This window comes from Macrotis lagotis, chromosome 4, assembly GCF_037893015.1.
Source record: "Macrotis lagotis isolate mMagLag1 chromosome 4, bilby.v1.9.chrom.fasta, whole genome shotgun sequence".
Lineage (NCBI taxonomy): Eukaryota > Metazoa > Chordata > Mammalia > Peramelemorphia > Peramelidae > Macrotis > Macrotis lagotis.
The window spans coordinates 171,880,207-171,893,732 of NC_133661.1; the positions used below are offsets into that span (position 1 = coordinate 171,880,207).

Below are 13,526 nucleotides of genomic sequence, written 5' to 3' on the forward strand. Positions count from 1 at the left end.
ACACTTAAAGAAGAGTATGTCTCTGCTCATTAATTAGTCTCCACTCCCACTCCTGAAAAAAAAATCACCTTCTCCTTAGGTTAAACATCCTCTATTCTTTCCATAATTTCTTATATGGTATGTTCTTTTTTGTTTGTTTTTTGTTTTTTGCAAGACAGTGGGGTTAAGTAACTTGCCCAAGGTCACACAGCTAGGTAGTTATTAAGTGTCTGAGACTGGATTTGAACTTGGGTCCTCCTGGCTCCAGGGCAATCTAGTTGCTCCCAATATGGTATGCTCTTAAGGTTATTTACCATTCTATAATTAGACTACTAAATGTTTATGTTGACTTTTTCAGTTTTCAGTCCACTAAAATCCCCAGATCATTTTCATGAAAAACGGCTATCCAGTTATGCTTTCCCTATCTTATTCTTGTGAATCAAAAATATAAGACATTCCTATTAAAATCATCTTTTTAGATTTGTTTTCTTTTATTTATTTATAAATATTTAAAATAATATATTTATTATAATATATTCTAATAAGAGTATTAATATAATATTATATAAATATAAGAATAAATAAATAATTCTGACAGGTATCTAGTGCTTTAACTATTCCATTTAACATCATATCCTCTATGGCATCATCTAAATCACTGATAAAAGATAACAACCTGTACCAAAATGAGGACATAGCCTTGGGGCACTGTGCAAGGAATGACCTTCCATGTTGATGGGGACCTGTTATTGACCACAGTTTGGGTCTGGGTAGCCTATCACTTGTAAATACACCTAATTATACTATCTTCTTTCTAACATTTTGGTTAAATGCTTTATCGAAGCTTCTGCAAACACAGATGTGCATCCATCTAATTGTGCACCTCTTTATACCTGAGTCACTGACCTTTTATCTGTGATGCTAGTGCTGTGCAATTAAATTAAATTCAACAAGCATTTATTATGGGGCCATGATGTGCCAGACACTATGCTAGATCATGGATTTACAGACAAAAATGAAATAGCTCTTGCCCTCAAGAAAATAATGTTGTATTGGGTACAAATGATATGTATACAGATATGTAAATAAAAAATTACTATTGCAATTATTTTCAAAACAATGTCTAGCATTCAAAAATGAAATGCATATATTCTTCAAAAATGATAGCAGAAATAATAATTTTATAATAATATTAATAATAATAAATATTCAAGTGTGTCCATATAAGTATGAGAAACATTTCCAATGTTTCTTTTCATGTCCTTCTTCAGTCCCAGGAATGTTGGAATATGAAAGCCTTCAGGGAATTTCTGGCTTGAAACCAACAGGATTTCGCAAGCGATCCTCCAGCATTGATGACACAGATGCCTACACTATGACCTCCATCCTGCAACAGCTCAGCTATTTTTATACAACCATGTGTCAGAACGGGCTGGACCAAGAGCTTCTAAAGCAGACTGTAAAACAGCTTTTCTTTCTGATAGGAGCTGTCACCTTGAATAGTCTCTTCCTTCGCAAGGACATGTGCTCTTGTAGGAAAGGAATGCAGATAAGGTAAAGCTAGTAAGCCTCTTAGCAAGCTGTGGCTGACTGGAGAGAGAAATGCTTGGGGTTTTTAAAGCAAAATATACACCATATATATACATACATACATACATATATATATATATATATATATATAAAACCATTTTACATTCATTCTATTGGGCATGAGTTCCATCTCGTTTGTTCTGTAAAAGATGGTTCTAGAACCTTAGGAGATGTTAACTTTCTCATGTTGACACTGGACAGCTGATCCTGAGGACATTGTCATTAAAAAAAAACACCTTATAGACCATAGAACAATAATTCTAAGTTTGTATTTTCTTAAAATTTTTGCCTTCTTGGGGGTTCCATTATCAATATTCAGCACCTATTCTGAGAATAGCATTCAAAGGGATATAAAGAAATGATATATAACTCCTTGCCTTTGACAAATGCTAACTCACAGGAGAGAATAAGCTCCTAGAGGAATTTAGGAGAGAAAGAGATCACTGTAAACTGGAAAGGTCAAGAATGGATGGGACTTGAATTGGGCCTTTTAAGAACAAGATAAATTAGGATATTCCAAGTGGGATAATGGGTTAAGCCAAAAAAGGTCTGGGAGTGCTATTGGACAGTGATCAATATAAAGGTTTAAATTGGGGGAAATAGTAGGAAATGAGATTGGGAAGATAGACCAGATTAAAAAAGGTTTTGAGTAACAGGCTCAGGAAAGGAACATCATCCTATAGAAAATGAAAAGCCATTAGTTTTGAAGACAGGCAGATCCTTATTGTTATTATCAGATACAAGCCACTACAAATACATGGAAGCTGTCCATTTAGCATCATTAAAATTAAAACCAAATATAAATATATTTCAATATTTATAGGTTACACCTGTTCTACCAGTGGCAGAGTGCCCACTTTTCACAGGTGACAGACTATTGCTGTTTACTTTCCCCCAGAACTACCAAGCAGATGCCCTATAGTGCTCCAATATGATCCAATCTTTGTTTAAGTGAACCCAAAGATCTGAATAGGTCATAGTTCTAATAAACTCTCAGTCCACTGATGGATCTTCCTACTTGATGTGTTGAGGTTTAATGACAGAGATAAGCTTACACGACTCCAGATCCAACTGAACTTGCAAGACTCAAAGAATTTCTGATCCTAACAGTCACAAAACTCCATCTAAATAGAAGAAAAAATCAAAGATAAAACTTTTATATAGCCTTCTTCTCTAAGGAGTTAAAAGCTTTTTTAAGCAATCATTCTTTTCAAGCAATCGTTCTTACTCATGATTCCCATAAGATACATAGGATTGGCACTGTAATCTTCATTTTGTAGCTAGAGACAACAAGGAACAGTGAAGGTAGATGATTTATCCCAAGTTACAAAAAGAATCAGTGTCAACTTCATTTTTGTTTTTTGGCAAGGCAATGGGGTTAAGTACCTTGCCCAAGGTCACATAGCTAAATAAGTATTAAGTGTCTGATGCTGGATTTGAACTCGGGTACTCCTGACTCCAGAGCAGTACTCTATCCACTGTGCCACTTAGCTGCCCCTCAGTGCAAACTTCTTTTGTATACATATAGTAGGCATTTAATAAATACTTGGTGATTGACTTAAAATAATTAACAGTTATTAATAGATAATATTAATTTTAATAGGATAGTTAATATAAATTCTTTTTAAGGCCCCTCTGAGTTCTAACCTATGATTCTGTGAAATAAGTCCAAATTTTAGAAATAGAAAGTACAAAGACACCTTGGCAAGATGCTCAGGGTGCCTAAATATGAAGTGTAATTTAATGGATTGAAGGAATTTACACTAACTTATCAATGAAAACAGTTTAACTCCAGAACAGAGTTGAAAGTTGAATGGATCAAAAACCTTAAATGGGGGGTGGCTAGGTGGCATAGTGGATAAAGCACTGGCCTTGGAGTCATGAGTACCTGGGTTCAAACCCGGTCTTAGACACTTAATAATTACCTAGCTGTGTGGCCTTGGGCAAGCCACTTAACCCCATTTGCCTTGCAAAAACCCCCTCAAAACCTTAAATGGGGGGAATGGAGCAGGAGGAATGATGTTTATACTTTACAGTTTTAAGATTTGCACTGTTCTCTGCTCATAATCCTGTGAGATGAGAGTGTGAAAGTGCTATAATTCTTATTTTATAGATCAGGAAACTGAGGCTCTGAAAGGTTAAATAACTTAATTGTGATCACATAATTAACTAGCAAATATCTGAGTGAGGGAACTCTTATCCTCAGTCCATTCTTTTTGGTCCACTCTTATGGTCAATAGATGAATTTTTTTTTATTTCATATATAATTTTCTTTTTTTTTCTTCCTCTGCCTTACCAAAATTGACAACCATTCCTCCCCCCTTAAAAATATTTCCCAATCCCTTAGGTTCTCCCATGCTCCTTCCCTACTTTGGTCATGAGGCTCTCATGTGAACTATGACATGCCCCTAGTGATCCCTGACTCATAACCAGTACATGCTGATATGACTGACTTTTTCAAAAGGCTTGCAAAAAATAAAACATGCAGGGGGGAGGCTAGGTGGCGCAGTGGATAGAGCACCGGCCTTGGAGTCAGGAGTACCTGGGTTCAAATCCGATCTCAGACACTTAATAATTACCTAGCTGTGTGGCCTTGGGCAAGCCACTTAGCCCCATTTGCCTTGCAAAAAAACCTAAAAAAAAAAAATAAAACATGCCAAAATTATGCTCACTTCTATTTTTCCTGCAGGTGCAACATCAGCTACTTGGAAGAATGGCTTAAAGATAAGAATTTGCAGAACAGTACAGCTAAAGAAACCCTAGAACCCCTTTCTCAGGCTGCCTGGTTGCTCCAGGTCAAAAAGAGCACAGATACTGATGCCAAAGAAATATTTGATCGCTGTACTTCACTATCTGCTGTACAGGTAACCAGACTAATTCCTTTCCTTCAGCACTGGTTTTTTAATTTTTTTTGATTTGTTTTGTTTTTTTAGATTTTTCAAGACAATTGGGTTAAGTGGCTTGCCCAAGGCCACATAACTTGGAAATTATTAAGTGTCTGAGGTCAGATTTGAACCCAGGTACTCCTGACTCCAAGGCTGGTGCTCTATTCACTGTGCCACCTAGCTGCAACCCCCTTCAGCACTGTTAACTGTGTTCCCATATTATACCCAAGGCCATCAGCTTAGCCAGATTCTCCCTTCCTATAGGAGAATTCCTATATTGGCTGAATTTCTATCTGTTCCCTCCAAAAATTTATTTATTTATTTATTTTTTGGAACATGAACTGGGGATCAAACAGCAACATCTTGTTGAACTATATTGTTTAAAAAAAAGAATCTAATGTGACTTACAAGCCACCATTTTGTATGATGTTTTCAGATTATAAAGATACTTAATTCATACACACCTATAGATGACTTTGAGAAGAGAGTGACTCCATCCTTTGTCCGCAAAGTACAGGTAAGGTTTATAAGTAACTTTTAAAAAAAATATTACTTATTAAAATGAACTCAAAGAAAACTAATTTAAACAATATTTTAAAAGTCTTTATTCCCCAGTGTTGGATATTAGAAAGAATAGCCTTGAAATAAGGAACATCTAGATTATTTGAGTTCTCATACTCTTCAATTTTGTAATCCTGGGCAAATAATCTCCCAAATTCCAGTTTCTTAATCTGTAAAAAAAAAAAAGGAATAGCATTGGGTTGTCATAAAGATAAAATGAGATTAATATGGGTGAAGCACTATATAGATGTGAACTATTCATGTTCCCATCTCTTCTGATGGGTTCAGAAAGAAATGATCCTGGGTCAAGTTGACATCCTGCTATTTTTCTTTTATACTTAATGTTTATAGACTATTGTAGAGATGGATAAAAGAACTAGGGCTTTTTGATAGTTAAAGTATTAGAATGTAAATTCATGCCTAGAACATATCAAAAAAAAATCTCAACACCATAATGCAAGAAAACAACCCAGAATTTCTGGACATGGAAAACAAAATGCCAAATCAAAAGAACTTCTAGAAAAAGTAGACAAATTGACCAACCTGAGGTTGCAAGCTACAAGACACTTAATGGTTAAATTCAATAATTCCATTGGGAAATAACAGTTTACAAGGGACTAGAAGAAAGACCTCCAAATATAAAGGAAATGAAATTCAAATAAAACCAAGACTATTCTGCACCCACTAGAAAATGCAGGAGGGAACGGAATAATGTATTCTGAATGTCAATGACTGCATCCTAAGGTAAACTATCCTGCAAATCTGAGCCTAATGGGGAGAAAAAAAATGGATGTTCATTAATAAATAGGCATTCAAAATATACTTAGAAATAAAATCATAGCTGAAGAGATGAAGTGTTTCTCAAACACCTCAGACAACAAAAACACAGAAAGAATAAACCTATACAGCAACCAAGGCAAACAACATAACATTAGAGAAACCATTAAGACTTCTTTTTTTTTTAAAAAAAATGTTCATAAGACACAGGTGAAAGCAGAAGTCAAATAGGAAGTAATAGTGGAAAAACAGGTCTGAAACATCATGAACTAGTTCTCAAGTACTCTGCCTACAAATGAATCAATATTTTTTAGTGAGACAAAATTATAGAAAGGTGCATAATAAAAGGGGGAAGAAAGGAAGAAGGCTCAAGGAGACGAAGGCTGATCTTTTTTTCAATAGTGGAATGGGTTACCATATATGTATGTTCCTATGGGAAAAGTATAATACTCTATAAAGGAAGAATGGGAATGATCTGTAGAGATCTGGATCTTAGGAAGACCACACATCCTACCTCAAGAAAAGGGGAAATAGATTTCTATGAGGCAAGGGTTAACAATAAACTGAATGATCAAGCACATAGCAATAATCCTGCACTAGGGCAACATCCTCTCTAGCACCTGCAGGAATTGATATTTCTTGCAAGAGTGAAACACAATAGGAAAAAATAGTACCAGAAAAAAAGAAATAACAGTAAAAATAGGTACCAGAGGGCCAGCCTCTATAATTATAATTCTATAACAGAATAATAACAGAAGTTGTTTAGAAGAGAAAACCCAAAATAGGGACCTCAAAAGTTTAGTTTAATTACAAATACAGAGAATAAATAAGGACTAAATAAGTATAATGGAAAAGAATCAACAGAAATGGAAGGTAAATAATGGAGAATTAGGGAGAGGGGAAATTCTTTTTAGAAAAAGTATGGAAAGTAAAAATTTAAAACTAATGAACAAAGCAAATTGAAAAGGGTGAGAAGAAAAATTAAAAATTCAACTGACAGAAAGAAAAAGAAACTAATAAGCAAAACTCTCAGACCAGGTAAGGGGAGTAGTGGGGTGCTTAAAGTTCAAGGAAACAGAGCCACTACAAATAGAGACGATTTTTTTCAAAAGTTAAGCTAAGGGGCAGCTAGGTGGCACAGTAGATAGGGCACCAGCTCTGGAGTCAGGAGGACCCGAGTTTAAATTTGGCTTCAGACACCTAATAATTACCTAGCTGTGTGACTTTGGCCAAGTCACTTAAGCCCACTGCCTTGCAAAAACCAAAAAAAAAGAAAAAAGTTAAGCTAAAACAAATAAGAGACACACTCCTGTGTTTACAATGAAAGAGAGGGAAAAAAAATCATAACTCCAGGGATGAACAGCTAAATCTCACTTTAATGATTTACAAACAAATGGATTAAACAATCTAATAAAATGAAAAAAGTCTCAGATGGAATAAGATACCAGTATCCCACAGAATCCCATTTTAAAAGCAGACATAAACATAAAAATGAGGAGTTGGAAAAAAAATTTCCTATTCCACAAGTGAATTCAGAAAAACAAGAGTTGCAATTATATAGTCAGACAAAGCAAAACCAAATATTCGGAACATAAAAAAAAAGAAACTAAATTTTCTTCTATATAAATCATCAGCATTTCTATATATATCCAACAAAACTCTGTAAGGAAAGATATATCCCTTTTAAAATAACTGTAGACTGTATAAAATATCTGAGAACATATCTGCCCAGACAAACATAAGAATTTCATGAGCATAATTATAAAACACTTTTTATACAAATAAAATCATTTAAATAATTAGAGAAATATTAGTTGTTCATGGATGGGTAGAGCCAATATAATTAAAAAATGACAATTTTATTTTCTTATTCAATACTATCCCAATTAAACTACCAAAAATATTTTATTGAGCTAGAAAAATAAAATTTATTTGGAAGAACAAAAGATCAAGCATATCAAAAAATGAAAAAAATATAAAGAAAGAGGATTTGAAAGTAATTATCAAAACTACTGGAGGGGCAGCTAGGTGGCACAGTGGAGGAGCAACTAAGTGGCACAGTGGATAGAGCACCAGCCCTGGAGTCAGGAGTACCTGAGTTCAAATTCGGCCTCAGACATTTAATAATTATCTAGCTGTGTGGCCTTGTTTCCCAAGGTTATCAGAGAAAAAAGAGATGAACTTATATAATCAAAAATATTTATAGAAACTCTCTTTGTAGTGGCAGAGAACTTGGAGAATATTCCCAGCATTTGGGGAATAGCTAAACAAGTTGTGCTATATGATTGTGATGGAATATTACTGTGCTATAAGAAATGATGAGCTGGTTGATTTTAGAAAAATATGGAAAGACTTGCATGAAATAATGAAAAGTTAAATGAGCACAATCAAGTTGAACATCATATACAGTAACAGCAATATTGTTTGAAGAATAATGTGAACAATCAAATTATTTTAAATACTAAAAATATTCAAATCAACTTTAAAAGACCTATGGAGGAAGATGCTATCCACCTCCAGAGAAAAATTTGAAAAATAAAAAATGCATGTAGTATGTTTTTACATATATTTATAAATCAAATGATGACCTTTTCTAATTGGGGTAAAGACGGGGGAATGGAGACAATTTGGAATTTAAAATGTAACAAAAAAGAAATTAAATTTTAAAATAGAAATTACATTATTCTGAAAGGAATCATATTCAACAAAACAATATCAATATTAAATTTATATGCTCTAATGCATTAGTATCCAAATTCATAAAGAAAAACATTAGCTGAAGAGACTGGATATTTTAATTCTCTATTTTGGATAAATTTAACAAAGAGAAAATATGGAACTGAATAAAACTGCTGAAGAAACCAGTGCTAAAATATTTATGGCATCATCTAAGTGAGACAGAAAAATAACATACTTTATTAAGCACAAAATGAAATTCTTTTTTTTTCTTTTTTTTTTTTAAGGTTTTTGCAAAGCAATGGGGTTAAGTGGCTTACCCAAGGCCACACAGCTAGGTAATTATTAAGTGTCTGAGGCCTGATTTGAACTCAGGTACTCCTGATTCCAAGGCCGATGCTCTATCCACTGCGCCACCTAGCCGCCCCTACAAAATGAAATTCTTACCAAAAAAAAAGACCCATGAATGGGATGTTATATAGGGATGTTAATGTAAAAAAAGTCAGAAAGAGTAAATATATCTTTTACAAACTATAGTACAATAAAAATAGTCAGTGGTTCAAGGACCACACAAACAAAAGACACAGACCTAAATGGAGACTTAGCAACTGAAATCCTAAATAACTAGAGGGTCAAAAAACAAATCATAGAAACAATATGAGAAGAAAATTATGATTAAACAACATACCCCAAATCTCTGAGATGCAGCTAAAGAATTCCTTAAGGGGGAAAAATATGTTAGCAAAATCAAAATAGAGAGGATTGATAAGTTGAATCTAAATCAGAAACAAAAAAAAGCACAGATGAAAAAATTAATAAACTTTTATCCCATTTGACTAAAATGACAGAAAATCAAAATAACAAGGATAACAAAAGCAAAACAAAAAGAATAATCAGAACCTATTATGCATAGATATTGTGTTAACAAAACCAAGAATACAAAATAATAGAGGAATATTTTCAAAAATATAAAAATAATCAAACTGAAATCTGAAATAATCCAATCTCAGAAAACAAGAAAGAAAATGTAAAGGAACTCTGAAAGAGATAGAGGGAGGGAGAGACAGACAGACATACTCTTGGTCCTGAAAGATTCACATGAGAATTCTGTCAAACTTTTAAAAAAACAATTAGCTGAGGCAGCTAGGTGGTACAGTTGGATAGAGCACTGGCTCTGAAGTCAGAAGGACTTGAGTTCAAATCTGCCTTAGACATGACACTAGCTATGTGACAAGTCACTTAACCCCAATTGCCTCACCCAAAAACCCCCACAGAAATTAGTAACTATACTATAATAAATTTATTTCAAAAACTGAGAGAACCCTACCAGAATTCTTTTGAGACAAATATAGTCCTTAATCTTAAACCAAAAAAGTATAAAATAGAAGAAAAACTATAGATCAATATCACTCATGAACATCAATTCAAAAATTTTAGACAAAATTCTATGACTATAATGATTTATACAAGCAATCATTTATTAATACCAAGTTGGATTTGTACCAGGGATGCAAGGAGGTTTCAGCATTAGGAAAACAATGTAATTAATCATATTAAAAACCAAAAACATCTAAAAAAACCACATGATTATCTCAATTGATGCGTAAATCTTTGACAAAGTGCAATAGTCAGTTATGCCTATACAAAATGGCATATGCCTATACTTATACAAAATATAGGCATAGGAAATTTTTTAATATAGAGAAATCTTTCTAAAAAGTAAAATAAGCACATGCAAAGGTCCTATTCTTTTCCAATAAATATGAGAATAATACAAGGATGTTCACCCATGGTCAACATGCAGCCCTCAAAGACCATTTATATGGCATTATTACATTTTATCATTATACCCACAGGGGGTTACATTGTAGTCATAAATAAATATTAAATTCTGAATGCAATTCTTGATAAGTTTCAGTTAAGCCATGGTAATGACATTTAGATTGGTGGCTGGAGTTATATATTTCAGAAGTTTACTATCTTTCATTGACTGGCAGACAACAACCTCTCATGCTACAAATATCAACTTCAAAATATCCAAAAGAACTTGACAACCAATCATACTGGAACATTATCAAAGACTGAACTGTTGCCCACAATAACCTGGAAAGAATATTGATTGATCTGTAAAAATTTAATAACATTTTAAATACATGTCACCTAACCAAATATACAGTTTCCAAGCTACAGTGAAATGGAAAAACTTCCAAAATAAGAAGCCCTATCAGAAAAGATCAATATTGTGGGAAACGGGTATATCCTCCCTGTCTTTCTATCTGCTTCTAGAATTGTATTGAAGATGCTTTTATTAAGAAACGCCTCAGATCCAAAGTTGAAACCTGAGTTGGGGGAAAAACAAGAGGAACCTTCCAAGTACTAAAGGAAGTTGAAGTTATTTCAGTTCTAAGGGTGAAGAGGGGAAAGAAAGGGAGAGAAAATGCCTACCTGTAGTTTTTTTTTCTCTTGTGTCCATCCAAAGAATTTGAATGCATTAAAAAAAAAAGTCTGCCTTTTGAGGCTTCATCATATTTAGTGATTACTGAGTCTAAAGTTGAATCTTTTAAGTAAGGATTTTCTAAACAAATTGGAAAGGATTTAAATGAATTGGGGAGGATTTTGCCAATTATTTGAGGAGAATGCATAGCAAGAGAGATTAACTCAATATAATTTAAAATATTTGAGGTCTTTTCATATTTGGTTCAAGTAACTATAACTTGTAGAACTATATCTTGTAGAAAGACTCAGAGTCAATAGACTTGGGCTTGAGCTCCATGATTCAGCAGCTACAGAACCTTGAGCAATCACTTAACTTTGTCAGTTACCTACTCTGTAAAATGGGGATGTTAATTATTATACTACTTATAGGAGAATTATGTGAAAAAAAGTATTTTGCAAACTGTTAAGTGCCTTACTAAAACCTCTAGCAGAAACTAATAAATCTAAAAATATAAGCTGTCATTAATAGTGAGAAGTTAGAAACCAGTATAATCAGTCCCCTGAGGAATGAAAGCCTAGACTTAAGAGTATCCAGCAGATCAAAAATAATGAAATTAAAGCAGGAAGTATTGGAAATAAATGTATTTGTGTATTCCCTTTGGAAATTTTAAATATCCAGCAAAGAATTGATATTACTCTCTTTCCTTTGGCTCTCATTTCAGGCTCTGCTGAATAGCCGAGAGGATACAGGCCAGCTGATGTTGGATACCAAATATCTCTTTCAAGTCACATTTCCCTTTATCCCTTCTCCACATGCTCTGGAAATGATAGAAATCCCCAGCAGCTTCAAACTGGGGTTTCTCACAAGGATATGAAAGAAGAAAGAAATAGAACTTTTTTCTCAAAAGTTAAGTGAAGTTTCAGCATTTGGGAATCACTTTATCAATTGGTATATTTTATACTTTGGAATATGATTTGAAAACTAGAATAGGGTCTTCTTCCAAAATTGGTACCATTTCATCATATTTCTTGTTAGCAAAGCCTTCTCTCACAATTGTTGACTCTGTACCAGATTTCTTCCAGACCTGTCGATCTGTGGATGAGGCTTTTGAAATCTTTGCTTATCTTGACTGAAATTCCCAGGGCATTTTCTTTTTATTTCATTTTCCTTCTGGATCAAAATTTGGACAGATACAGTTTTTATAATGTGGGAAAAGAGATCTGGGGGTCTGTCTACAAAGTTTTCCTAGATTACTGAATTGAAAGTCAAAGTTCTAAAAGTTCTTTCCCCAATAGAGAGTAGAACAAGGACTTTAGGTTGATTGGCCTTGAAGAATAACAGTTTTTGCCATTGTGACTCCCTCTGTTCCCAATTCTCATACATACATTAGCTAAAGTAGCAAAATACAATGAATCTGCTATTACTATATTTTTGAGTCTTCCACTGACATATAATTATATAATATATACATCACTATATTGATATGATTACTAATACACAATTCTATTTCTTGTATTATTAAGTTGAGACAAGTCTCAATTTATCATCGTCTCATGTAAAAGAATGTTTTTTAAATTACATCAATTTTAATTTATGCTTTTGTCACTTTTTCCATTAAAATACATTCCCTTTAAATAAGTCCAAGACTTTGAATCAAAAAAAAATATGAATTATTTTTGTTAAAAAATACTTTAAAATATTTAAAATATTAAAGTAAAGACTGACAGAGTGCTTTCCGTGGGGGGGAGGGGGAGGGAAGCAACATTGGGGGAAAATGTAAAACTCAATATCTTTAATAAAAATAAATTTAAAAAATAAATAAAATAAAATATTTAAAATATTAAAATAATACATAAAATATTTATGAAGGACTTTATGAAGAAAACAATTGAAAAGAAATTTGCTCCATTCATTCCTCTGCAGGAGGGCCAACAAATTTGCCCAATGAGGTGGGAACTGGGATTTTCCCCCCCCCTCCCAATCTTATTTCTCCTTAGTAAGCAAAGTATCATAAGGAATTAATCACTGTCCAATAACTGACCACCTCTGACTCCAACCCTCTACTTTGTCACTCAGGTTTAGGTCATTCTTTATTCATTGTTCTTACAGATTCATAGATGATAATCATGATTTTATATTTTAAATGTATATTTTACATTTCTTGTATTGTATTTTGGAATCTAAACTGAATGTGACTATGCCACAGTTTAAGGAATAATCTCTGTTATTTTATAAATGATGAATTTATTTCAGCTAATTTAAATATTGTATATGAAAGAATGAAAGTTGTAACTGTTCAATTTTCATCAATAAAATATTTTGCCAAATAAATTTTGCCAGTTTATCACTAATTAAAAGGAAATTTTACTTTCTTTTTAAGTGTTTAAACTTCAGATTTTTTTTGTTTCAAAATGCAGGCTTCTCTGTAATACATGTATCATACGTAAAGTTGGAAGAGAGATGCAACTAATTTGGTTCATATTATGACAAAATGGACCTTGATTCAACCAAGCTACCCCATATTATACAAAATCATGGGTAGCATGAATCAGAAGCTTCAATGACTGAAATATGGTTATGATTCTAAATTTGTATATTAAAATAAATTACTGACTCATTAA

General features: G+C 33.2%; 1 protein-coding gene and 1 long non-coding RNA gene across 2 annotated transcripts in view; one reads left to right on the top strand and one right to left on the bottom strand.

Moving 5' to 3' along the window:
- Positions 1-13,240, top strand: part of MYO5C (myosin VC) — a 137,464-nt gene extending 124,224 nt beyond the window's left edge. The window contains exons 38-41 of the mRNA XM_074234664.1: positions 1,251-1,533; positions 4,259-4,433; positions 4,891-4,971; positions 11,627-13,240. Coding sequence (XP_074090765.1) covers positions 1,251-1,533; positions 4,259-4,433; positions 4,891-4,971; positions 11,627-11,779 — 692 coding nt within the window. The 3' untranslated portion in view covers positions 11,780-13,240. The remainder of the gene's footprint in view (positions 1-1,250; positions 1,534-4,258; positions 4,434-4,890; positions 4,972-11,626) is intronic.
- LOC141521777 (uncharacterized) overlaps positions 5,036-13,526 on the bottom strand; it is a 44,799-nt gene continuing 36,308 nt past the window's right edge. Inside the window, exon 2 of the long non-coding RNA XR_012478059.1 lies at positions 5,036-5,185. This is a non-coding gene — a long non-coding RNA (uncharacterized LOC141521777). The remainder of the gene's footprint in view (positions 5,186-13,526) is intronic.